The following is a 26,914-nucleotide window of genomic DNA, read 5'->3' as shown; positions in this document are numbered from 1 at the left end:
TTGCCGCAGTGCTCATCTCGGGATTCTGAAGGTGCTAATGCTGCTCCTTCATCCTTGGTGTCACAACGCTCACATCTCTGGTTGCTTTTCACCTATCTTTGTTCTTTACACTTTACGCATTGCTTCTTTTTCCTTACACTTTGCCTTCTCTCTTGCTCAATCATGATTTTTTTTTTGTAGTAGCGCCGAAGCGCTAAAATTTTAATCTTCTTCTTGGGTGTTTTATGAGGCTAGTTAGGCTGTGGGGCCTAAAATTTTAATCAAAGGAAAGGAACACCTGGAGGAACTTGATTTGTTTACACCGCCACGCCCGGTACCGGTACCAGTACCGGTACTAACGGTACCAGCTATACGGTACAGTACCGTTACCAGACTGCTCGGTACCGGTACCGATACTGACCCAGTCGCTCATGATATGGATCATTCTCTCTCTCTCTCTCTCTCTCTCTCTCTCCGCGTAGACATTAGAGCTCAAACATCGGAGACTGAAAATAAAGTAAAGGTGCCCAATTTCAAAAGAGCTAACTTCGTAGAAATCCGACAAAATCTAACAGAAATACAAATATCAGATTACAATGTAGACTGTAGAGGAAGCCTGGCTAAGCTTTAAAAATCATTTACTCACTCAGCAGAACACATTCGTCCCTTTGTATGAGATGCGAAGTAACACTAATAAAAGTCCACCTTGGTTTAATAGCGAAATCAAACACTCAGTCAAGGAGAGAAAATTGTTTTACAGGCTAAAGAAAGAACAAAGCACGCCCGAAAACATTAAACTTTATCATGATGCCAGACGACGAGTAAAAAGATTAGTACGTCAGGCAGAGGGTAGTTATGAAGAAAACATTGCAGCCAACTGTAAAAATAATCCGAAATCCTTCTCCAATTACATAAACAACAAAAAGGCGATCAGAAGTGGAATTGGACCTTTAACAAATGTGACGGTGCACTATATAGTGACTGCATGACAGCCAACACATTTCAAACCTCTTAAACAATTACTTTTCCTTGATCGGTGTTTACAATGTTTAATACGAAGTCTTCCCACCACTAACACCAATAGATCGAGATCCGTCAAGAAGAACAAGCTGAGTCCGGTTAGTTAGAAATGTAGTGATCAATGAAGAATAGGTCCTGAAATACCGCAATATTTCAGTTTTAATGTCAGTCTTTTGTGCGGGACTTTGTCAAAGGCTTTGGCAAAATCTAAAACAGTAGTGTCAACTTGTTACTTTAATGTCACGTACGTCGGTCGAGGAGGACGACTTGCGCCCTCCTGCCATACAAATAATCCCTGATCCAGCTTAAGAGATTGATGATTGATGGTTTATTGTTGCAAGTAAAACAACAAAGAAGGGAGGAGCATGCCATCCCAACCCCCAGGCAGTACAATCTTCCACGGACACCCTTCAGAATGAGTTCTTCCATGATGACATCCTTGTTGGCCCTATCAAAGGCCCCTTTTAAGTCCACAAAAGCCCGACAATTCACGTCCGGATTACTTAAGGCACTGAAGAAAACGCAGTCACTTGTGGAACGGACCTTCATAAAACCATGTAAGTTTGGGGAGAGCTGGTCCCCCACCTTATAGAGAAGTCTGTTTTTTTTAAGGTTTGCTAATATAATATACTGTTATTGTTATTAGACTATGAGTCCATCCATAATATTTGTTAATTTTTTATCGAAAAAAATAAATATTCACTTCATTTAGACTTTAGAGAGAGAGAGAGAGAGAGAGAGAGAGAGAGAGAGAGAGAGAGAGAGAGAGAGAGAGAGAGAGAGAGAGAGAGAGAGAGAGAGAGAGAGAGAGAGAGAGAGAATATCCATATCACTCGTGTGAGGAAAAAATGAGGAACAGCATGAACGATTGGTCAGTATCGGTACCGGTACCGAGCGGTCTGGTACCGGTACCGTACCGTTTAGATGGTACCGGTACGTGCCCACCCCTAGCGGCGGGGCGGGGCAAACCCGGCGAAGTGTAAACAAACGCCGCTGTGACTGAGGGACGTGACGGGTGTCTAAATACGACGGTACAGCCTAACTAGCCCCATAAAACACCCACGAAGAAGGTGTAGTGGCATGACAGGATGTACGTGTGCTCCTGTCCCACCCAGCAGCGGCGTGCACAAGAAAAGGGAACTAGAGTAATATTTGTACTGTAATCGCAGGTCTAACGCTGGCTATGTAATGTAAGTGTGATGCCTTTCAACTTTTAAGTCTAGGCTACAGTTAATTCAGAGTGCTGAACTTTCCTCCTTCTAATTAACTTTAAGGCTGCGTTTACACCAAGCGAGTCGCGTCGAGTCGAGTCACGTCAAGTCATTTGAGGCGATTCATATTGACGCAACTCCGTTTACACCGTCTGCGTCAACCTTGAGTCAAGTCAGTACTCAGTGACCCATTTGATTTCATGGAGAATGGATGCATGTTTTCGTTTTTTTTTTTATTAATTTATCTTATTTATTTTGTTTTCCATTGGTCTTTTACTCTTTTTCTTTTATTTTCTATTGGCGTTTTTCAAATCCTTTTCTTTTTAGTTCTTTTCTTGCTGTTGTTTTTCTTCTTTTGTTTTCTATTTTGGTGTTTTTTTTCTATCATACTTAAGTTGATGTTCATGTGTCTGGGTGAGCCACTTTCCTCCCAGAAGGGATCAGCGAGTTATGATTTACTTCATGTTTTTGGTGACGGGTATAATTTCTTGGCGTATGCTTGAGTATGATTGAACGTAATGGTTGCTATATGAATGGTGTACATTGTTATTTACAAATATTGAAAATATACATATTAAGTATATGAATATATCCACTCCCCCTTGTCCCTTGTCCTACTAACATAGCTTTGTGATAGGCCCCAATCTTAACACTGTGTGCATTGTATGTACATATGTATGAATGGTGTGCATGCTTCAGGATGATACGTTAAACTGAAAACTTCTTTCCATAAAGCAGCGATGACATTACGATCCCGGTGGTTAGGGTCACTGGAATCATATATAGGAGGGGTCTCTTGAACTATGTTGATTAGGAGTTCCACCAGCATGCTTGAACACACCTCGGCAGACTTGCTGTGACTGATGTCAAAAATAGGTCCAGCCCTATATGTGACTCGACGCGACGTGACGTGACGTGACGTGACTCAGCGCATCCGGTGTAAACGGTTTCTTTCAAAAACCCATATAAATCAGTGTTATAACTGGGGTGGCGATTCATGATACGTCATGACACAACTCGACGCGACTTGATTGGTGTAAACGCAGCCTTAGGTAACTTTTCTAACTATTTCTTTTATAACTTTGGTAAAACTAGGGAACAACTACTCCTCCTCCACCACCCCATCCCCCCCTACCCCCCATCACAAGCCTGGGGACCTGTGGGGAACTGGGGTTGTTGGAGGGCAAAGGCAAAATCACTGAAAAATGGGCTTCCAAAATATCCCTAGAAAAATCCCTAAGTTAGGGAAAATTCCTAGTTCTCGAAGGTAAGGAAAATCCCTAGCGTATACTCTCACATGCGTAGGCTAATCTCTAACCAAGCGTACCATCGCTAACCAAGCGTACCGTCGCTAACCATGCGTACCATCGCTAACCACCCTAAAACACCCCCGAGCCATGACTCAAGGTCATCCGGGGCTCAGGCTATACCTGGCCCTCAGCACGGCAGCCGTTGGGGTGCGTGTTCTAAAAAAATAATAACCACGCGTGGTGGACCTGGTCTCACATGTGTGGGCTAATCGCTAACCAACCGTACCATCGCTAACCAAGCGTACCGTCGCTATAACCATCGTACCATCACTAACCAAGCATACCATCGCTAACCAAGCGTACTGTCGCTAACCAAGCGTACCATCACTAACCAAGCGTATTGTCGCTAACGAAGCGTACCGTCGCTAACCAAGTGTACCATCGCTAACCAAGTGTACCGTCGCTAACCAAGCGTACCGTCGCTAACCCCCCACATGTATGATGCACTTGAAATTGGTTCTTTGGGGTGGGTTAGTATATTTAAACTACTCTAACCGAACTTTACATAACCTAACCTCGACCCCCCTGCTGACCCCCCCCCCCCCTCTTAAAGTACCCAAACAGAACTTTGCGATCTAGCAGCTAATTTGGGGGCTTTGCCCCCTCGACCCCACTCACATGTATGATGCGCTCGATTAATCCCTGTAGGGAACCGTGGTTTTGGTGGTGGAAGGCCAAATCACTGAAAATGGGCTTTCAAAATGTCCCTACAAAAATCCCAAAATTCGGGAAAAATCCCTAGTCACTAAAGAAAGGAAATTCCATAACATATAGTCTTGTAATCTATTCCAATATAACGTAGCAGCCGCCGCAACGGGTCTGTTGACGAGTGTCGGGCGTGTAATTGGATGATCAGCGTAGTTGAACCCCCACCCCACCACCCCCGGCGCCCCAGTTCGTAGTCGAGCAACTCTTGGGAAGTGTCATGTTTCAGAATTACATATGGTGCAATACTGATGGTTAACCCATCCACTTCTTGTAAGTTGATGCTAGATCATTTTTACTGAGTAGTTTAGGGTACAAAATAAAACTAGATTTGTGACAGCTGTCATCCCGCACTTATGCTCCTGCAGTTAACTGACCTGGGAGTGACCTACCGACTGCTACGTATCACCCTGGCCTCCATTTTACTCAAGCTATAAGTATCGCGCGTTGAACAATATCCGTTTGTTTTCTGACATGTGCTTGTCACAGCTTAACTTCATGCGACCGCGAATCACAAAGCGCACGTGACACGCCCGTGTCACTGTTGGACTCGGTATTGGGATAGTAATCGGTCCTTTTGTCAGCCTACATGCATACCAATAAAGAGGTTAAATACTCAGTTAACACTTACCGAGAGGTGAAGTAGACTGATATTTTTAGGGAGTGAGAGTGTCGGGCCCTCCATCCATTATGGCGGCTTGAAAACAACTGACTTTAGGAACCCGCCTATAGGTGCCACCACTGATACACCCTCGCGTAGTAAAATTTCACGAATGTATTCCTTTAAAATCAGAAAATACAAATAGCTGCGGCATTAGTTGCTTTAATATATAGAAGAAAATATCGTAGAACTCTTAAAAGACCGTTTTTTGTCCGAAATCATTATAATCCATGTGTGTTCTGGATATTACTGACTTAGGAACTAGTTTCTGTGGTGTAGTATAAGGCAGCTAAGTGGCTCAGTCTGCCCAGGAAGCCATCGTGTCAAACAACAACACTGGACTTAGAAATTTTCAAGGCACCCCAACATAATCAAGCCGTTTATGCAGTAAATTGGGATGACCAGTAACTAAGTCAACATATGGAAGTGTTCATATATGAATTTTTATGCAGATATATTAATTTTTGTGGCATCAGGAAGGTTTTTCGTCGCAGCACGTGAAATGAGTCAGATTCGGCGAATTTTCATCGTGACTTCTGGTCAAGCTCGAGCAAAAACTACTGATGCTAGGAAGGTGTGCTTGGTGGCAAATGAAAGCTCTATTAATACAGATTAATAATCAGAAAAAAATTGGAAAGCACTAAATAAATAAAAAAGTTATAAACAAAAAACTAGGACGTGTCCAAGTCCCGGCAAAAGGGCCGAAAAACAGGCTATATTGTGACGGCTCGATGATAAACTTGGAATCGAGCTATCAAACAATCCTTCGAGCTGGTCAAACTACATTGCTGAGAGGGGATACTTGCTGAATTACAGCCTTCTAGAGGCAATAGCATTGTCACATTAGACAAAAGAGGCAAAGTGTCTGGAGTTTGTCAAAATTGCTCTCAAAAGGGTTTACATTTCGAGCTCTAGCGACGAAACTACTGGGAGTAGGGATATGTTATGCATCATATTGGAAAGCACATTGGTAGGGCTAAATTATTTGTTAAATAAGTTTTTTGAAATTCTCAAAAATTGAGTGGGTTTCAAGATTGGGAACTCAAAAATAGGTTTTTTTCAGTATTTTTTTGTGAATTTACTCAATTTTTTACCCTTTCGATTTGGTTTTAGAGCCCAGCTGCTTATTGAAAATATAGCCCTTTCATTTTGCTGTCGATTGATACCAAAAACATTTCTGTAGCCCCAGAAATAAGGGAGTTATGGCGATTCGCACCAAAGCAGTTGATTTTCCAAAATTCGCGGCTTAATGACAGGGCTGGGGCAAGTGTCCGGTCCATAGTGTAGGTTTCACTGGAAGTTCCCATGGGGGAGCAGGGCGTCAGAGCTGTAGTTAGGTAGATACATTGGGTAAGGTTTCCAATAGGTATGCAAAAATTTGTTTTTTCTTCTCAAGACTGTAGACAAATAACATGGATAGCCTCATATATGGTCAGTATTTTACCTCTGATATATGGCACATTTATTTTCCACATTAACTGATTTTCGCCCCTTTCAGAAGTAATAGCAATGTCAGATGGTAAGTGCTCAGTAGCATCCAGCCATGAGTTGTATAATTCCATCTTTGAGGGTCTTTTGTTGCAAGAGAGGAGAAAGTATTGGAGAGTAAAGTCATTGGTATATGAGAAAAGATGAGCTTTGGAAAGATTATTGAATAATAGAGGGAGATAGAAAAGTACCCTGTGGAACACCACTCTTTATAGATTTAGGGGGAGGACAGTGGACATCTACTGCAGAGGAATAGATTGTCCTGAGAGGAAACTGGAGATGAAAGTATAGTTCATGTAAGCTTATGGAAGTTCATTTGACCATGCTAGTCATTGAATTCAAACCAATTGCATTTGCATTTATAGCATCAATGAGTTGACTTTGAAGAGCAACTAGATATGCTGTTTTGCAGAGAGGATGGTGTCCACACGGGGAGTGAGGGTAAAGTTCAGCGAGGGGGAGCGAGTCCTCTGCTATGAGCCAGACCCAACCAAGGCCAAAGTTCTTTACGACTCAAAAGTTCTAGAAGTAGTATTCAACAAAGATGGAAAAGGACGCAAGCAAATAGAGTACCTGATTCACTTTCAGGTATGCAGCCAATGTTTTCCTAATAAGTCTGTGTGTGACAAATATCTGAATTAATTTTGTTCAAAGAAGTCTAATAAAATTTGTATATCAGTATGCAGCAGAAATTGATTTTTTTTACAGGGTTGGAACGCATCCTGGGATCGCTGTGTCTCAGAGGATTTTGTGTTAAAGGATACAGACGAAAACAGGGACTTACAGAAACAGCTGGCAGACAAAGCCCAAATTAAGCTGTGAGTCATCATGTACTGTGATTATGTACTGTGCAGAATATCTAAAAAAATCTGAGTTTTCTTATCAAAACATACACAAAGTGAGACTTTTATGAACCTGATGCATTAACTGATATTAAATGCAACTTTTCTATTTTCTTTCAGGTCAATGAAATCTAACAGAGTGCTGATTGGAGGACCACTCTTGTAAGTTGTTAGTGAGTTTGCTTGACTTCCTCCAACCACAATATTTATTATTGGTCCATTACCTGAGAACTAGCTAATTGACATGTGTTGGGTATATGCATATGCTTCATTATCCAGCAACTTTTCCATTTGCCAACAGGTACATAAATGTTACCATCTTCATTTAGGTAATACAAGCCTCTGCTGGACCTAATAAGTCCCATTGTTGCCTCTCTGTATCTCACACAACTTATGATAAAAGGCATATGAAGTTTTGTGCATTGGATTTTGAATTTACATAAGATGTGTATAACGAAGCATGTATTGTATTTGAAATTATTTTGTATGAAAATTAAACCTATTTAATATTTTAATATCTTTCTTATCAAATGTCAGTAAGGAGCGGAAGAGAAAAAGAAGACTGTCAGAGACCATAAGGGAGACCATTGAAAAGGAGAAGCAGGAGAGAGAACAGCAGGAAGAGTCAGAAACAAGTTCTCAGGTGAGTTAGTTGACTTAGACTAATTAACCATTAGGCAAAAGAAGTAGGCCTATTGTACATACTTATGTAAAAGTTAATCTCCTGCAAAATTAACCCACACTTTATATACTAGCAAAATCTGGATATTATTCTTACAATATTATATGAAAAAATCCATCCTATTTTTAAGAATAACACACTTTAGTCTATTATTTTAACAAGATGAAAATGCACTTGCCCACAGACATTATCTTTATCCTAGTACAAAGATTGGGTAAAAACTGAGCGGCAAATTTAATTTTACAAAACAATACATCAGCTTTTCAGAAATGATCACTAGACATTTATACAAGTACTTGTGATTGATTTTTGTGGTTAAAGTCTTGCCATATACTATTGAATATATTGTGACAAAACCAGTATGTTTGGGAGGATGCAAGTACAATTTTTTGTTTCTTAGCCTTTTTCATCAGTGTTAGAAGGGTGATCCCCTTAATATCCAGCATTGTTTAGACATGTAGATGTGTTACTTACCCAGACTGGAACCACTGTGACGGAAGAGGATGAAAGGGGATGGCCACTTTCTGAGGCTGGCAGCACCAGTGGGGGTGAGGATGAGGATGAGGAGGAAGAGGGGGAGGCAGCCAGTGAAGACGAGCGACACTTTCCATTGGTGATTCCAGACAATCTACGAGCTGTGCTGGAACGTGATTACCACCTCATCAATGACAAAAATAAGGTGAGCTATAACCTTTTATAAACACCTTGTGATTAAAGTGATAATAGAGTACAAGTACTCCTCAAGTTACGAGGTATTTGACTTATGACTACACGCACTAATGACCAGACCAATAATATTAGTAATACCTGGTTAGGTCATGAGTTGACGCTGGAAATATTCCACTGTAGTTAGAGATACACAGTGTTTACACAATGTTCCTGTGCCTTCTACCCCCCCCCCCCCCTCTCACTGCTGTCCTCATGCGTTGGCCATACCCCAGGTGGGCTGAGGTGTGACAGAAGAAGGAAAGGTGGGTGATCTGGCCCATCCCACCCACACTTCCCCCTAAGCTGCTTGTAGAACACAAGCTCTAAGTACTAGGATTCATGCTGCAGTCGCTAGTCAGTGCTCTACAGTTTGTGTGGATGATTTTTGTGCTAGAGTCCATGCATCGAGATTTGTTGTGCAACTTTATATTTGCCTCTCATACCATTATAAAAATGCAAGAGGCATTAATTGTGTGTCTGGCAGTGACATACATCTCCCCCCACTCACTGGTGTGAGGGAAGGAGGTCTCCCTCTTGGGTTGCAATGGGTGGGAAAGTTTCTGGAAAGATATAAAGTTTCCAGGGAAAGTGTCTGGGAATTTTGAGGGCCTGGGAATTTTGGGAAATTTTGGAAATTTTCACATTTTTCACACCTGTATTTGTATTAATCAATAAACCAATTTTGGCTAATATATCTATTGATTAAAAAATTTCAAGGAACAAAAAAATGTATTTCCATACAATTATAATACCTACATTCATGTTATTGTAGGCTTTCTTGAAGTTATACAATTCTGGGTAGGGTTAACCTCCATATTTATTACCTAGGTAAGCTGCAGTTTTATAATTACTTCATTAAATTTTTTACTTACCTAACAGTACCCCCTCTCTCTCTCTCTCTCTCTCTCTCTCTCTCTCTCTCTCTCTCTCTCTCTCTCTCTCTCTCTCTCTCTCTCTCCCCCCCCCCGTATATATTAAAATAGGCTGACATGTTGTTGTTGGTGATGTTTTTCATTACCCAAATTCTACTAATGGTACATTTGCATGGTTCCAACAGCGCCCTTGATAAGCCTTCACTGTGCAATACTATTATGACATTTTTTTTTTTTTTTTATCATATCAATTGTTTTAGGAATATTTTTACATAAAACATGGATGTATATACTTTAGGACATTTTAAAATCCAAATGAAGCTTATTTTATATTCCTGCTTCATTTAGTGATTGTAACTTAGGTTTTTATACTTTTTGCAAACATAGTATAAAAAAAGCAAAATAACTGAAATATTTTTATTTTATTTTATTTTATTTATTTTTTATTTTTTTTATTTTTTTATGGCAGCTCCTAGACCTTCCAACAGAGAAGAGTGTTCTCAGCCTCTTGGAGAACTATGTCAGGTTTTTTGCCATGCGCTACCTGGCCAGGTCCAGGGAGAAGAGGCGCACGGAGATCAAGGAGAAAGACAAGTGCTTCATGACGTGAGTATTATGAGCAACTTCATCAGTGGTTGGGAGTATAATTTCCAACAACTTTTCTTTTGGGGGAGATTCTTAGCCCTCTCATGGGCATCTACATTTACATCTGCCCCTGTGATGCCCTACTCTTTTTACACCTACATTAATTTGGTCAACAACTATGCATATATACAAAAACATTGCCTTTATGAGTTTTCAGTATCTTCCTTAATACTCCTGGAATAATGAATTAAAGATAAAAATATGAATGACTACAGTTAAACTGTTTGAAAGGGCAAATATAAAATTCCCGTACTAAACACTTTTGTAAGAGGTTTGCACTTGCAAGTACTAAACACTGCATGGGTTAATATATGCCTGGAGGGTTGCAGAAACAAGGTGAAGGCAATTTAATTCAAAGATAAATATGATTATAATTGATGTGAAACAGTACCTAGTAGCAAGTTTGTTTGCAGATGACATTGTTCCATTTACCAAAAGGGAAAGAAGATTGCAAAAAGCAGTAGATATTTTTATAAGAGTTGCATGAGGGAAATGTTTAAAGTAGTTGAAAACAGTTTTTGAGAGAGAACAGGATGATGGATTTTTTTTTTAGAATACCTTACAGTTTATAGGCCATGTAAAACAGGATCTGAGTAAGTCTTATAGAGGGGTAGGAAGTGATAGAAAAGTTTGAGTAATATGAGGAGTTTTATCTAAACATGGGAGTATGGAGACAGAAGTGAAGGAAAGGGTACTCAAGAGAAGGCAGCTCATGATGGATCAGTCAGAAGAACCATGAAAAGCAGAAGTGTGAGCATGAAGGCAAGAGAGAATTGAGGAATTATAAAATTCTACCAACCATGACATACACATCATAACAGGGCAGGTTATTTGCAGTAGAGATGAGTTACTTGAGGAGAGAATTTTAGTCAACAAGGTGGATTGACTGAATAATGATGCAAATAGATGTGGTGAGTATGTGAGAGCAAATTGTGTAGAAAGCTGAGTTGTGGGATATGTGAAAAGTAATACATTGTGGTGGTCTAAGAATGTAAAAGACTGAGTTAGTAAGGAGTGAATAATAAATAAATAGATGGATTGGGAACAGTTAGTGAATTGATAGGATTGAGGAATATGTGAGAAGAGGCAGGGTGGGGTTTACTAATATTTCAAGAAGGGAAGGTATGAACAGGGAGAACTTGAAAGCTTGGCCATGACTAACCTCTTAGGGAAATTTTCAAAGGGATATATAGATGTATGTACAGTAGCATTAAGATGATTTTAATTCTAGGAAATGATCTGTGACTACAAAGTAATAGGTTTAAGTAAAATGTCAGGGCTGCAACAATAAAGCTTTAGCACAGCACTGATAAGTACCCCACCCACAGACTAGATTTATGTAAAGAAGTGATGGATGGACTTCGCATTTGTTTTGACTTCCACATTGAGACACTGTTGCTGTATGCTCCTGAGCGACGGCAGGCTGAGCGCCTGCGTACTGCACAACCTGTCTATGTCAATCAGTGAGTACATTCCTGAGAAAATTTACTGCTATATATCATCAATATTTTAAGTAAAGTATAGATCAGTATTTATAGGGTGGAAAAAGGTCTCAACACACTGTATTATATACCCTTATTTATATTTATTAGTTTAATTATCCACCTCATCACTTCCCTCCTACTTCTTCTCTTCCTGCTCAGTCATCACATAAGACATAAGTGATAACAACTACATTTTTCACTTTCCTGTGATGTAATTTTAGATAAATATAATTATATTTTATTCATTTATTTATTTACTTTTTTTTTTTTTTTTTTTTTAACTTTTTGGCCTGTAGCACTGATAGACTTTTTGGATGGGACCTTGTGGCCCGCCCCAGCCTATTATGGCACAGGCACGTGCTTATTGCTTATAGTGGCAGCCTCTTGCTTGGCTCATGCTGTCCCCCAGAGTTCATCTTTGAACCTCACTGAGAGAGAATCTAAAGTCCGGGTTGATAGGTGGTCTTCAGGACTGAATGTGTGTAGTCTTAGGCCACTCGGCAATGGCTGGAATATTGCCAGCTGGTTTGTCGCAGAGGGCAGGACTCAAACCTGCATCCTCCTGGATGCCGCCCCCGCATGCTAACTACTCAGCCACTGCCTCCCCCCAAATTTTCATTGATACACATAAAAACTTCAACTTCCTTAACTCCTTTGATTTTTCAACCCATTCCGTACCTTACTTTTTATAACTTGTTCTAACCAAATCCAGACCAAAGCATTTTGTATTATATTTACCGGTCCTATTGCCCTCAACTTTTTGCTTTATGTAGTCTGCATCTAAAATTGCAGACAGCTTTTGTTTGATTTTACTAGCCATTCATTTTCTTCGTGTTCCATTGTTCTGCATAGCTGTTATGTCCTCTGTTCTTAAATAATCCATTAGATTTCCTACTCTTTGGATTTGAAGCTTTCAATCCAGAACAGCAGCTGGAGATATTAATTCTGTCCCAAACCTTATGCTCTTGCATTAGAGAAACACTAGGTATGTCATTGTATGTAGGGAGCTGTCAAACAGCTAGATAATTGGTTAATGATTTATGTAATTCAGGGAAATGGATGGCATTGTACCAGTGGTGGTTGAGGACCGAGAGAGCCTGGACGGTCTCTGTGGAGAGAAAGATGATCTTGAAAATGAGATGATACGAGTCAAGGCCGAGGCAGCCCAGAAGGAGGAAGAGAAGGCCAAAGGTGAGATTCAAATGATCCAAATCACTTTTTTTCAGGTGGACAGAAAGCCCTTGTTTCCTACAACTCAGGTTGATCTATCTCTGCTGTGGGATATGGTCTCTCTCTCTCTTGTCATCGCTGAGCTATAAGGATTTTGATACTGTCCTAGCTCAGTGTAGGATATAATCTAATAGGTGTTTCCTTACTCAGGTATGAAAATTCACTTTTCTGGGAAATACTTTAATTGTTCATAAATATAATAGTAATAGCAACAGCAGTAATAGTAATAATTTTCCATTCCAGGTCACATTGTAAAGGAAAATCATATGAATTTTTTAACCCCTTCTCTCCAGCGATGTCGACGTCGGCGTCCGATGGCGTCACTGTTAGTCCTCTTCTAAACCTCTTAATCCTCTTCCATTTCCTCTTAATCCTTTTCTAAACCTCTGAAGAGGAAATGGAAGAGGATTAAAAGGAATTTAGAGGAGGATTGAGAGGTTTAGATGAGGATTAATCCTCTTCCATTTCCTCTTGACCCTTTCCATACTGTGACGCCGACGTCTGCGTCACGGATGGAAAGGGTTAAGAGGTATAGAAGAGATTAATCCTCTTCCATTTCCATACTGTGACGCTGATGTCTGCGTCACGTATTGAAAGGGTTAATGGTTGTTGCTGATATGGTAGACTAGTAGGCTCTGTGACGCCGACAAAGGCCTCACCTCCCTGATGCTGACCTAGGCATCACCATACTGAAGGAGTTAATGCTTGCTTGAAAGAATTTCTCGAGTTGTACTGAAAGTAACAAGTATATAGGCATAAAATTCAAATGTTTATTTTGCTTATGAAGTAAGCACTACTTGAGTAAAATATTTTGATATAAGCTAATGGTATTGGTATCTCATCATAAGCAGTATATTATACAGTGTTGCAGAGGCTAAGCCTCTGCAAGCCTCTGCTTTGGCAACAAATCATCAAGCAACATACACTCTCTCTCTCTCTCTCTCTCTCTCTCTCTCTCTCTCTCTCTCTCTCTCTCTCTCTCTCTCTCTCTCTCTCTCTCTCTCTCTCTCTCTCTCTCTCTCTCTCTCTCTCTCTCTCTCTCTCTCTCTCTCTCTCTCTCTCTCTCTCTCTCTCTCTCTCTCTCTCTCTCTCTCTCTCTCTCTCTCTCTCTCTCTCTCTCTCTCTCTCTCTCTCTCTCTCTCTCTCTCTCTCTCTCTCTCTCTCTCTCTCTCTCTCTCTCTCTCTCTCTCTCTCTCTCTCTCTCTCTCTCTCTCTCTCTCTCTCTCTCTCTCTCTCTCTCTCTCTCTCTCTCTCTCTCTCTCTCTCTCTCTCTCTCTCTCTCTCTCTCTCTCTCTCTCTCTCTCTCTCTCTCTCTCTCTCTCTCTCTCTCTCTCTCTCTCTCTCTCTCTCTCTCTCTCTCTCTCTCTCTCTCGCTCTCTCTCTCTCTCTCACTCTCTCTCTCTCTCTCTCTCTCTCTCTCTCTCTCTCTCTCTCTCTCTCTCTCTCTCTCTCTCTCTCTCTCTCTCTCTCTCTCTCTATATATATATATATATACATACATACATACATACATACATACAGACATTGCATTAGGGTTTTTTCATGTAAATCGAGATGTATGCTAAGTTAGTAGGACAGTACCATGTGTGTGGCAAAGATGGTTTGCATTTGACTGCCCTTACTATACATCTCCATGACATAGCGATTGATTTATTCCAATAGGTGTTATACTCTTGACAGTGAAGGCAAAAACAGGCCTCCAAATTTAACTATGTTCTGAAATTTATGGTAATTGAATAAATATATGAACAGAGGACTTGTACTTCTTACTGCTGGACTATCAGGGAGCATTGTGATGCTCACACATATCAGATAAATATATGCAGCATATTTTTCCTAACTCTATAAAATCCTGCTGAATTAAAGAATGGCTATATTGCAGTGGTTCTCAAACTTTCTGACATTGTTACCCCTGACAGCGCAGAGGTAGAGGACAATTACCCCTAGCCCCCATTCCTGTTCATTTACAATTATTTTACATGAAATTATAGGAAAGGAAAATATAATATTTAATTATTTACTCATTTTAATGCATTTTTTTATTAGAAAATCAGTATTTAATACAGAATAAGAAATTTAGGCATTATTTCCTTTGATAAGAGATAAAATTAAAGCGTTTTTACTTTAAATTTATAGCTAATTGGAATGAAACCTTTTTTTTGGTGATTAAGATAAATATAATAAATTTTATTGCTACATTAATCAGAAAAAATAATGGAATCCTAGTTTTTAATATATTTTAATATATTTTATAACTAAGTTGTAAAAAATGTAACTTCCTTAATAAATGAAAAGTTGAGAGATACATGTTTGACAAAAAAATAAAATATTTTTCTTTTGTGAAAAAAAATATTAATGCATTATTTCATTCTCAACTGAGAAAATAAAAACATTATTGTTGTGTTATTAATGGGAAACATGGGATTGTTTTCTCTTTACTAATCTATCAATGCAAGGGTCTGTAGAGGACAGTGCACATCGCATATCAGCATCTGTGTCTTTCAGCCTCCTAGAGTTCTTGATGGATATCAATGAAACTTCACACATTTTGTCAATTTGGGGTATGTGAGTGTCGTGGGCTATAAAGTTTTTTGATACCTCAATATTAAAGGGGGTTTACGGAGTGGGGAATTGACCCCCCCAAAAATTGAGAAAGGGAAAAAATTATCGTATTCTAATGAAATTTCTTACATAATGCTTTACTAACCGGAGGGAACATATGGGCGAAATTTCATTAGAATACGAATATTTTAAAGGGGGTTTACGCCCCCCCCCAAAAAATTATATGCATTCGCAGGACTGGGTATGCAGTTTTGTTAAAAAAAACTGCACTTCTACTTTATTATTATTTATCAATTTACTGAATTTTACTCTAAAGTATTTTTAATTTTAGAAATACCTCATTACCCCTCAGAAACGGCTTCATTACCCCCATGGGGGTAATTACCCCCAGTTTGAGAACCACTGCTATATTGTAACAAAGGTTGGTTTGCAGAGTGTGGGGGAAGACGTCTTCTGCGTTCCAAGAGGCCTCTGTCTGGAGATTCTTGTTCCAACACTGACCGTGACAAAGGAGGTATCTCCATGGCATGGTGAGTGATGGCAACTCTCTTCTTGAATGGACACTATTGCTACTGCTTCCATTGATAATATTTTTACTGCTATCAGTAATAAATATTTACGACTGCTGCAATAACCACTACTGCTATAGTACTACTACTACTACCACTACTACTACCACTACTACTACCACTACCACTATTATCTACTACAACTACTACTACCACCACCACCACCACTACTACTACTACTACTACCAAAGAGTATAGATAGTAAAGAGAGGACACTCGCTCGCTCCCTTATGGGAAACCTGTAACCAGGGAAACCGTGGTGCCACCTGACAGCGTGCGCATTAACTTGTGATAACAGCTGTATGTGCTGGCACCCAACACACCAATGTTTGGGCGAATGTTAGCACTTAAGTTATTTATTACAATGTGTATTGCTTCTTTACTGTCATTTATATGATGATGCACTGATTTTGAGAGCTTACTAATATTTTAAAGGAATTAATGAGTAGATAATACACACAAGTGTTGCTTCTCATTGACAGCTGCACATGAGCATTGCTGGTCCCTAACAGCTCATGCCTACCTCTCGACTTGACACATGGCCTGCGACTATGGTGTGGGTCTTTATCTGAAATTACAGGCTACCCTCTGACTGGGAGGGTAGCCTGTAATTTCAGCCCATCCTCACCTTCACATGGTGTGCACTGTTAGTATATTCTACAGGGTAGAACCAACAGGGAGGGGGGCACCAATGGGTGGCCAGTCCGATGTGGTATTATGGAGACTTGCTCCTCGTCCGGGCTGAAAGGATTAAAAACAAGACAGCTGATGGTCGCTGCCCCCCTCCCTGTTGGTTCTACCCTGCAGGATATACTAATGGTGCACACCATGTGAAGGTGAGGATGGGGTAGGCTACCCTCCCAGTCAGAGGGTAGCCGTATTGCTCTCTTCCCAACACCCCAAAACAAGGGAGCTCTATGCATAGGCAAAAACGCACCTCGGATAAACCTCGTTGGTTGATACTGCCACTGCGCAAAGCAGCTGATAAGCATCATGTAATTCTGTAATTTTGAGTTCAGTTCACTATCGAGGTTGTAAATTTACAGAGTCTCATAGGTTAGTGACATTTATGCACCTTAAGAATCTTAATGGTGTGTCTTGCCAGCGAGTCGGGACGCAGCACTCCTACCACAGTGACGTCTGGGGGCAGCACAGCAGGAGTGAGCAGCAGCCTGGGTCGTGGCACACTACGCACCCTTCCCTATGCTGGACTGCAGCATCCACAGTTACAGGACTGGACCCTCTTGCCTGAGGCCCACAGATACCCACCTCCTCCTGTCCTGCTATATGGTCATATCCACCTTCTTAGGCTGTTTGGTAAGTTATTCATAGTTTCCAAGTTTACTCATGTTATTAGATAGAAGTGGATAAGAGGAATGCCCTGGGATATGCCACTGCTCTTTAACCCAGTAGAAGTGACAGGCCAAATTTGTGGCTTTACTGTGTACCAGCAACGGGCCAAGTTTTTGCCATGATATAAACCCCCCAAAATAGATGAAGCATAAACTGATCACAAATGCGTTGATATATATTATGAAATGGTTTGCGTGAGTGATGATTTTTTTCTCATTATTTCACTTAGAGGGGCCTTTAAGAAACATGATCCCCGCAGCTACCGGGTTAAAAGTCTACTGGCATGATAGGCATACACTGGAGAGGAAATATATATGTGATTGTCAGTGTCAGGCATGCTGTCTGTTATAATTGAAGTTATTACAAACAGTAAAACCTGTACTAATTGGCAAGCCAAAGAAATATTCATTAAAAAATCAATATCGAATATCAGAGCTGAGTATCCAGCCAGGCAAAAAATCAGAGGAGGAATAGTGTGTGCACAAGTTACAGCACTGCAAGGGATATGTGGACATTTATATAGTCCTGCATGAGGGAATTCCTCTAGAGAAGAACACATAGTTGGTAGGTGCTTACTGTACATCTTACAGTTACAGTGGGGTCTTGTGGCTTTGGTTTTTCTTACTAGCGATTTCAAGTCTAGCAATTAGATAGAAATAATCCCAAGTTTCATAACTAAAAACCAATGCATCGGAACTAACAAAATATTCCCATTGGCAAGAAGGACTAAATGGACACCAGTGTTTGTAAACAAAGGAGACCTTGTAGTTATGATGGTGTGGCCGGTGTTACCTTTTCTAGGTCTTCTTGCTTTCTGCAAATGTTTCATTCAACTATGATTGCTGCTTCCAGTACAGGGTTGCCTATAAGAGCTGCTGTGGGAGGACTGGAGAGCTCTTGTGTAGGACGCCATTTTTGTTGCGCACAGATGATAAACTGTCCCGTGGTCATTTGACCTACTGGTTAATATATACTTTTTACCAGCTTACTTAGGTAAATATGCAACTACTAGGGTGTGAAATCGAATTTATTTAATTTTTGCCGGAGTGAAGTGCACCAATTTTATTGTCTTCTACTTCTAAATTCCACCAAAAGAAAACTGTTGAAAGCAAAATTTGAAACTTTCTTGATTCCTTCTTTACAATATGTACTAAAAAAGTTGATTTAAATCATCATTAATTTTGAAAAAAAATAATGGCAAAAAACAAATCAAAAGGCACTTTTTACTTTTCCATTGATATCTGATAGTGCTAATTTTTGTATTGGAAATCTGAAGGAAGCATAAGAATCCTTGTAAAATTCTATCATGAAGTTAAGAAATTGTTTATACGCACTTAATTTTGTGTCCGTAAATGGGCCTATAAATTGCTGTTTTAAATTTTTTTATAATGTCATGTAAAACTACGAGTAATGAAGCTACTGATATATTATTCATAAGGGTGAGTGCAATCTTTAGGAGTGAAAATTGACTGAGAAACAATATTTCGACTCTGAAAAACTGCCTGGTGCTGGCCAGAGCAGTGAGTCTTCAAATAGGCACAGTGAAGAAAACTTATTGAAACTTTTGGTGCACAAGAGGGTTAATGTTATGTTCAGGAACATTTTAGCTGAATACACTGTAAATTATGTCATGGTGAGTTTACTTTTGTTGTGACAAATGATACTTTTTTTATTACTTTTTACTATTGTTTTTGTGATAATTTTTGATGACAATTATGTAATATCACAGATTGAAGACAGTTACTTGATCACATAGTGTTATGCCTTGTGCATATCAAATTAGCATTTTTACTCATGTTTATTCCACCCAACAGTGAAGCTGCCTGAGATTCTGTTCAGAATGAATCTCTCCGAGTACAAAAAGAAGGCCATCAGCAAGCATCTTGACTTATTTCTGGAGTGAGTATTGCCTAATTCTTTGCCTCCCATGTCATAACTTCCTTGAACATATATTTGATCTTTTTAACTTCAGGGAGGGCTTTTGTAAGTACACCTATCCCGCTGCTGTTGTGCCTTCCGCTATTGCTATCATGCACACCGCAATAGCTACCATGCACCTGAAATGTGCTATCCAGGCTGAAAGTGAGAGGAGTCATTGGTGGTAATCCTGCTTGCAGGTGATAGATTTGTTGGCAGAGAATGAGGGGATGCTGCAGAGGATAGTGGATAAGTTTGACAGGGTGTGTAAGGGCGCATACACAGAGACAGCAGGTTTATCCATGCGGGCTACCAGTGCCGACCCGCACCAAGAATTGTACCATTGAAAGCAGTATAGGCGTTCACAGAGAAAGTGGGCTTGAGCATGTCGGAGCAGAGAGCCTGCTCCAACACACTTTCGTGTTTCCGCAGACCATACTTGCCTGCTTGATCTGCATGGGTAGGCATGCAGAGTGAGATGGACGTTGAGCTCAGAGGCTTTATATTACTATGATGGTGGCTATAGTTTTGATTTATATACTACTATAATTACCCAAGTTGTCATCTATTACTAATGTTTTGTTATCTATTAGTATTCATTTTGTAAGGAGCAGCACTTAACATGGTATTTAGGTAATTGTTTTAAAAAGGACCATTATTTCTGCTTACACAACCTTAATTTTATCAAACTCCAATAGCTTACCCGCTAAGAAATAATAGTACAGGCTGTAGATTGTGATGCACTTATTATACTTTATTAAAGAAGAATACTTTTCATGGATTGCCATCTTTTTACATTAAGTTTTGTATGGACACTCTCCAGCAACATTAACTCATTAGATTATGAGCTTAACATCTTGCTTGAACACAACTGACATATAGATGTGTCCTTGTCCCTCACTGCGCCGGTTGGAGCTGGTTACCTGCGTCCTTTTTGAACACCTTCCAGGGGGAAAAACTTGCTTTCTCTGTGTATGCACCTTAAGAGGAGAATGCTGGAAAGAGAAAGGTTATGGTAGTTGAGAGGGCAAGAGAGTAGACCATTGATTTTGCAGAGCCATACAAAGTACAGTGAAGTGTAGGACAAGGCCAGGGCAAGAGAGAACCGAGTTTAAATATTTTGGGACAGTTTTATGTAAGAATGGAAGTTTGGAAGGTGAGTTGAGTGCAAGGCAGACTGGTATTAGGTGCATTGGAGAGAATTATGAGAGGAAGTGTGAGCATGGGGGTAAAGAGGGGCATAAGAAACTCTTGTCACATGCTGCACAGCAATTGAGAACATGTGCACTGGAAATGAGTTGTATAAAAGTGGTGTTTCAGGATGGTCTGGAGAAAGTAATGAAAGCACCTATGAGAGGTTTGGTATGGGTGTAACAGTGAAGGGAGTGGTCCAATGGGTGCACTGAGATGGTTCGGACACATGATGAAACTTGTGAAAAGTTATACCCTTCCTCAATTCTTCCCTCATTTCAGGGGAAGATCACCTGTGAAGTGGATCAATAGGGTGAGGAGTGTTGGAAGTAACAGGATTGAGTGTGCTGAGAGGGAGTGGTGGAAACATTTCTGCTACAGCTATCCCCTGGAGGAAAGTTCCCATGAACATGGCATTGTAGAGATAAGACAGTAAAACCTTGAAGGCCCCCTTCCCCTCCAGTATCTGGAAACTAAAACATTTGGCAAAAATATGGTCCATCAAAATATCCAAGAAATTCCGTAAAAATTAAGGAAATACTTGCCTTGCACCACTGTATACTTTTGTTGTCTGCCACCACCCTACCTTAAATACTTTCTGCCAGGTACTCTCAATCAGCCAATACACTTACATGCAACCTCTGCTTCAGGGCGTGCCATTTGTGTGCTCTACAGCTCCCCACCTGAAATAGGTTACTGCAGGTGCCCTCAATCAACCACTTCCATGCACACACTGTAACCTCTGCTACATAACTTGCAAATGATTTAAGCAACAATCTCTTGTGGCACTTTAAGGCACCACAATAGCATATAGAGGGTCTTACAGCCTTCTAACTGCAGAAACCCATAACATCACCACTCTGCCCATGACTTCACAACTGGACCAGAATGCTTTCATTGAACCTTGTCACAATGAATTTGAATTTGGTGATAAGATTCAGCAAAGGGATTATGGTGATATAGGCTATGAGGCCCTCTATTACTACAGAACAGTAGTGCCCTGAAGAGTATTGCCACAAAAAATTAAGAGGGGTGGGACTGTGGGTGTAAGCAATTGAGGGCAGGGTGCTGTACCAAGTCACTTCCTTGGGGCCTATGAACACAATGGGGACAGTCCCTCAAGTCCAGGAACATTCTCACTCACTCTAGGCCCTGTTGATCCTGCTTTGGCAGTGCCAGTATTGATGGAGATGTGCAGTTTTTGTGACCCAAGTTCAATTCAGTCAATCTTGTAAGATGAATTCCATACATTCCTTCTTCATTTGACTGGTATGTTAGAGAATGAACCCTGGTATTTTGGGAAAACTATCTGAGCTGGAAGATGCAGTACTTGCCTTTGTGAAAACTAGAGACCAATGGTGACATCCACTGGTCACAGACTCACAGTCCTTCCTTGGTCTGGTGAAAATCTTCTAGACAGTCAGTCAGTGACACGACCATTACTGAACATGACAGTCCTGTAGCTTGAACCATGCCTTAACCCAAGCACTCCCATAGCATGTGGATATTTAAGTGACTGTCTGGGTATAACAGAGCCCCTCAATGCTCTGGTAAGTACAGTTATTCTTGTCAGAAGATGCATATCCAAGTGTATATAAGTTATAGTACCTGTGTAAATTGGTCTTGTTGAGTTACCTAACAGTAGAGGGAGATGTTAAGGACGACATGAGCCGCAGTCTCAAATCAGTTTTTTTTAAAAGTGCTTGGTAATCTGGAGGACCCTGGAGATTTGTGGGATACCTTTATAAGTGAAACTACCTTGCTGAAGAGCACAGTGGAGTGTCCAGGAGTGTAGTTGCCTCAAGGTAGAAGAGAATGAATAGTCAGGGTGGCTGCTGACTGACCAATACAGGGCAAATGTCAAATATACAAATATTTAGATACATTTATTTAAGAGTGATAGTCCTTGGTTTTGCAGGAATGGCTCCAACAAGTTGAACTTCTCCCTCTCCCCCCTTTGTACTTAAAACCTAACTGCTTAAAATAAGAAGCAAAACTGCAAAAGTTTACAAGAAAATAAATATGATACCTCAAAGACTGTCCATAGAGCAGGTAGAGACTCCATAGATAATATTTAAAAAAAAAAAAACTAAAATCAATAAGTGGCACATGTGAGTTTAGACTAGAGCAGCTCAAGAACCAACGACTTTGTCAATCCCTGAGTCTTACGGGGCAGCGTCTAATTTACAAGCCAGTGGTAATATGGAAGCCGGTGGAGGGGAGGTGGGCAACACGGGTGGAACAACTGGAACAAGTGACACTGCTGAACTGGAAGAATACAGAATTTTGGTAAATCCACAAGAATGGCTGGAATTTATGCTCTTTGAATTGATTTAGGCTGAATGGTGCAAGCTTCGAATGATATCAAAAGTTTCTAAAGATTGCAAGTGTCCAAACAGGTGATCAGATACACCAAGTACAAACAGGTGATCAGATATACCAAGAACTCATGGTCTAAAATGCTAAAAACCTAGTAATTAAGTGGTAAAGTCATTGATATACAACTTTCACAACCATGATTAGAAAGACAAGCCAAACAGCAAGAGCAAACTATTGTAACACTGAAAGACCTAGACCTTAACAATCAACCAACTATTAGAACAAATGAAAGCAACAGTCAAGTAGATAATCAGCTGAAAATCTTTCATCCTTAACCAAGAGTATAAACATTAAAAAAAAACTATCCCAATCATGTAGATAATCAGCTAACAAAATCTAACTTTTATAACTTGATATTGAAGAGAAAGACTATAATAACTAAACAGTGAATGACTTACTAACAAATCTAACCTTCCTAGCCAATTGAGCAGTAAGCTATACATGTAATGAAGCAAGCTAAATTAATCAAACATTGATAACTACTAGAAATTAATACTAATAAACTGAACAAGTGACCAATGAAACAATCTGAAAAAATAGACCAAACCAAACAGGTAATTGAAAATAGACCATTAACTATTCAGGTAGCTAATCAGTGTTACGAAGCTGAGAGATCGTTAGGTTAATCAAGAGTGCCTTACAGAGCGAAGTGATGGTCAGGTCAGAGTGCCTTACAGAGCAAAGTGATGGTCAGGTCAGAGTGCCTTACAGAGCAAAGTGATGGTCAGGTCAGAGTGCCTTACAGAGCAAAGTGATGGTCAGGTCAGAGTGCCTTACAGAGCAAAGTGATGGTCAGGTCAGAGTGCCTTACAGAGCAAAGTGATGGTCAGGTCAGAGTGCCTTACAGAGCAAAGTGATGGTCAGGTCAGAGTGCCTTACAGAGCAAAGTGATGGTCAGGTCAGAGTGCCTTACAGAGCAAAGTGATGGTCAGGTCAGAGTGCCTTACAGAGCAAAGTGATGGTCAGGTCAGAGTGCCTTACAGAGCAAAGTGATGGTCAGGTCAGAGTACCTTACAGAGCAAAGTGATGGTCAGGTCAAAGTACCTTACAGAGCTAAGTGATGGTCAGGTCAAAGTACCTTACATAAATCGATGGTCAGGGTCAGTAGGCAGGGTAGTAGGCAGCACACACCAACTAGCACTCTGAAGAAAGAAATGGTTATCATGAACACCAAAAGATTGACCACATAACCCACAAGTTAAATGGGAGGGGTAAATGAGTATGCCGAAACGTACGGTAAACAAAAAAATTGAACTCTTAAAATAAGTTGACATATCACAAGTACCTACATTAATATTTTAATGGGGGTGGAGGGAGAGTTGAATAAGTATTGAAAAGTGAGAAAAATAAACTAAAAATATCACTAAACTTTCCACTTCATGCTGTCAAAACTAGCAAGAGGCAATTGTGATTACTTCGACCATAAGGTGCGTGACCATTGCTTTAGACAGTCAATGGAACGAACTATTAAGTTAAACAGGGTTGCAATGAAAACTCAAAGACAACCAGTAACTCGAACACGAGACTTTACCTGATCTAAACGAGAATACAACCAGGTGCGAAATGCAGGTGTGAAAACACCCTTCCACAGCAACTCCAGCAGGTTAACTGAATGTTCCACCACGTCTACCCTTGCACTTTAGCTCCCTTACCCCACCCACACCTCTCTCCATCCACCCCCCACACCTCTCCCTCCTTCCCACCCTCACCTTGTTTCCCATCCTAGTAATAAGTAGTCACACCCCCACCCTCCCTACTTCAATACTTGTCTCATTCTCTCCTTTGCTATTTGCCTCTCGTTCTCTATTCTCATTGTCTACTCTGTTTCTCCATCTTCTCCTCCCTTCATTTTCTCCACTCCCCTTCCCATCAGTTTCCTCATTATCTCCTTTGCTCTTTATCTCTCATTCCCTAATCTTTTTTTCTCTCTTCTCTTCCTCTCTTTATCATCTCAATCCCCTTCTTATCATCTTCCTTCTCGTCTCTTCATTCTCTTGTTTATCATCTCCATCCCTATCCTATCATTTTCCTTTTCGTCTCCTCAGTCTCTTGTTTACTTTTTACCTTATTCACAATCCTCATTTCTTCCTTTATCCTCATCATTTTCTCCACTTCCCATCAGCTTCCTCATTATCTTGTTTATCTTTATCTCTCATTCCCTATTCGCTTTGTCTACTATCATTTCTTCTTCCTCTCTGTATTATCTATCACCTTTCTTTCTCATTTTCTCTTTCTCGTGTTTCCTCTTTATCTCTCATTTCCTGTTCTCTTTGCCTTCTCTTTTTTCTTCTTCCTCTTTTCTCCATTCCCTTGCTATCAACTTTTTTTCTCGTCTTCCTAAACGAGAGAGAGAGAGAGAGAGAGAGAGAGAGAGAGAGAGAGAGAGAGAGAGAGAGAGAGAGAGAGAGAGAGAGAGAGAGAGAGAGAGAGAGAGAGAGAGAGAGAGAGAGAGAGAGAGAGAGAGAGAGAGAGAGAGAGAGAGAGAGAGTGTGTGTGTGTGTGTGTGTGTGTGTGTTTGAAGTAAAGATAGACAAGGGCAGGAAATTAAGAAAGAGAGCAAAGGTGGTGGTGGGGTTGTGAAAGATTTGTGGGGAGATTAGTAAAAGGGAGGGAGGAAGATGCTCCTTTTGTCCACTGCCTTAAGCCCTGTACAGAACTTTTGCTAACTTTATGGGAGCCCATGACTTGACTTTGTCTCCAAAGTCCAAAGATTCACTCCAAAATAAGCGATAAGCTTGTTCGGAAAAAATGATTTTATCAGGCTGTTACATGTGATACTAAAGATGAGAGCTGCAATATGGTAATTTAGGTATTATTTATTGTATATTAACATGAATGATTTTTTCAGGTACATAAGTACCCACAGTGAGGTACTCTTCCTCGAGTCACACTATATCAACAACCCAGACATATGATTCCATGAAGAAACTTCGTCTCACCTCGGTAGAACTTCTCACAATGTTAGATCCTGTAATCCATAATTCTCTTATATAATGTTCTGTTTTCAACTGATGATTTATCATTCCAAAGAAGTGTGTTGTTTCTGTATTTATTCAGTGAAGTTGAATACTATGTATCTATCTTTTCAGTTGTTTGAAACAATGATGTAGCACTTTCAAAAGAACCACAGTAAGCAGCATAGATAGCTCCTCTAGAAGAGTTTTTTCTTGTAGCATCCTTAGATAAGCAATCTGTAGTTAACCAAGGTTTATTGTCCAATAATAGCCACAAACTCTTTAAAATTCAGGAATGCATAATAAAAATGGTGCTTTAGGAAAACTCAGTCAACAATATCCTGGACTAATAAACAGTATATATATAAATATGAAACATTCCCAAGGATAGCAATGAGGTTCTCATTTAAGTACCGTATGTAACAATATTTGATTGTCTAAATTTAATAAATAACACCATGTTTTTGTGAAAGATCCACTGTTAATATTGTAGGATTAAACAATTCCCCAGAAGGAAAGCACTTTTTGTTGTTTAATATTTCCAAAATTCCAGTTAGAGATCGTAGTTAAGGGATTGGAGAGAATTTAGGACTTCATCGGTACTTATTACAAAGTTCAGCAATGCATGAACGAGATTTTACGTTAGTATTGTTGTCGTCGCTGGTGTTGGTGGTATTAGCGGAATGACTGCTATAGTATTAGGCCCCTTTCCCACTTGCGGGCGAGGCCCGCGTCCGCGCTTATAACACGGACGCGGACCTTCCCGCGTATTCTTTTAGACGGCGCGGGTGAAAACTGGCCGCCACCCGCACGAAGGTCGAAGGAGGCAGGAGAAAGACAGGAAAATGGAATGAAAGCCAGGGAAGGCACGGTCATCCATTGGAGGAGAGACAAAAATAGATCTGGAGGAGGAAGGGAGATAAAGGAATAAAATTAATAAAATGAAAGACCAAAAATTAAGATAGATGGCAGAGTAAAAAGAGAATATGAGAAAAAGGAGAGAAGGGAAAGGGAAGATGAAGTAAACACGAAGAGGAGCATCAGAATTATTCCTATATATAAAGTTAAAAATAAAAAGTGAAACAGGAAAATGAGCGCACAACAAATCACATTGAAATCAACCAAGATACTAAATGAGTTTTCTCTGGAGAG

General features: G+C 40.1%; 1 protein-coding gene and 1 long non-coding RNA gene across 10 annotated transcripts; one reads left to right on the top strand and one right to left on the bottom strand.

The window, feature by feature from the left end:
- Nucleotides 1–1,939: 1,939 nt before the first annotated feature.
- On the top strand, nt 1,940–26,285 carry LOC127009051 (male-specific lethal 3 homolog). Of its 6 annotated transcripts, none has more exons than XM_050881741.1 (13): nt 1,940–2,189; nt 7,083–7,192; nt 7,337–7,378; nt 7,518–7,545; nt 7,754–7,859; nt 8,377–8,577; nt 9,948–10,084; nt 11,452–11,586; nt 12,659–12,798; nt 15,821–15,929; nt 17,074–17,285; nt 19,136–19,220; nt 20,712–21,335. In XM_050881741.1, exons 4-13 carry the CDS (start codon nt 7,526–7,528, stop codon nt 20,863–20,865), a joined length of 1,299 nt encoding a protein of 432 aa, XP_050737698.1. In that variant the 5' UTR covers nt 1,940–2,189; nt 7,083–7,192; nt 7,337–7,378; nt 7,518–7,525; the 3' UTR covers nt 20,866–21,335. The 6 variants fall into 6 exon arrangements, with proteins under 6 accessions (XP_050737698.1, XP_050737696.1, XP_050737692.1 ...); XM_050881735.1 differs by lacking the exon at nt 7,518–7,545 and adding an exon at nt 6,787–6,962 and having other exon boundaries at nt 1,942–2,189; nt 20,712–21,320; XM_050881736.1 differs by lacking the exon at nt 7,518–7,545 and adding an exon at nt 6,787–6,962 and having other exon boundaries at nt 1,942–2,189; nt 15,833–15,929; nt 20,712–21,313.
- On the bottom strand, nt 22,303–25,649 carry LOC127009052 (uncharacterized). Of its 4 annotated transcripts, none has more exons than XR_007761549.1 (4): nt 24,340–25,649; nt 23,887–23,950; nt 23,484–23,852; nt 22,303–22,697 (listed from the first exon to the last, which is right to left on the bottom strand). It is a non-coding gene; the product is annotated as an uncharacterized LOC127009052 (long non-coding RNA). The 4 variants fall into 4 exon arrangements; XR_007761551.1 differs by having other exon boundaries at nt 23,518–23,852; XR_007761550.1 differs by having other exon boundaries at nt 23,484–23,784.
- Nucleotides 26,286–26,914: the final 629 nt, after the last annotated feature.

The sequence above is a fragment of the Eriocheir sinensis genome, chromosome 39, assembly GCF_024679095.1.
Source record: "Eriocheir sinensis breed Jianghai 21 chromosome 39, ASM2467909v1, whole genome shotgun sequence".
NCBI classification, from domain to species: domain Eukaryota; kingdom Metazoa; phylum Arthropoda; class Malacostraca; order Decapoda; family Varunidae; genus Eriocheir; species Eriocheir sinensis.
Note: the sequence above shows the minus strand (reverse complement) of the source record. Positions and strands in the feature narration are given on the sequence as shown.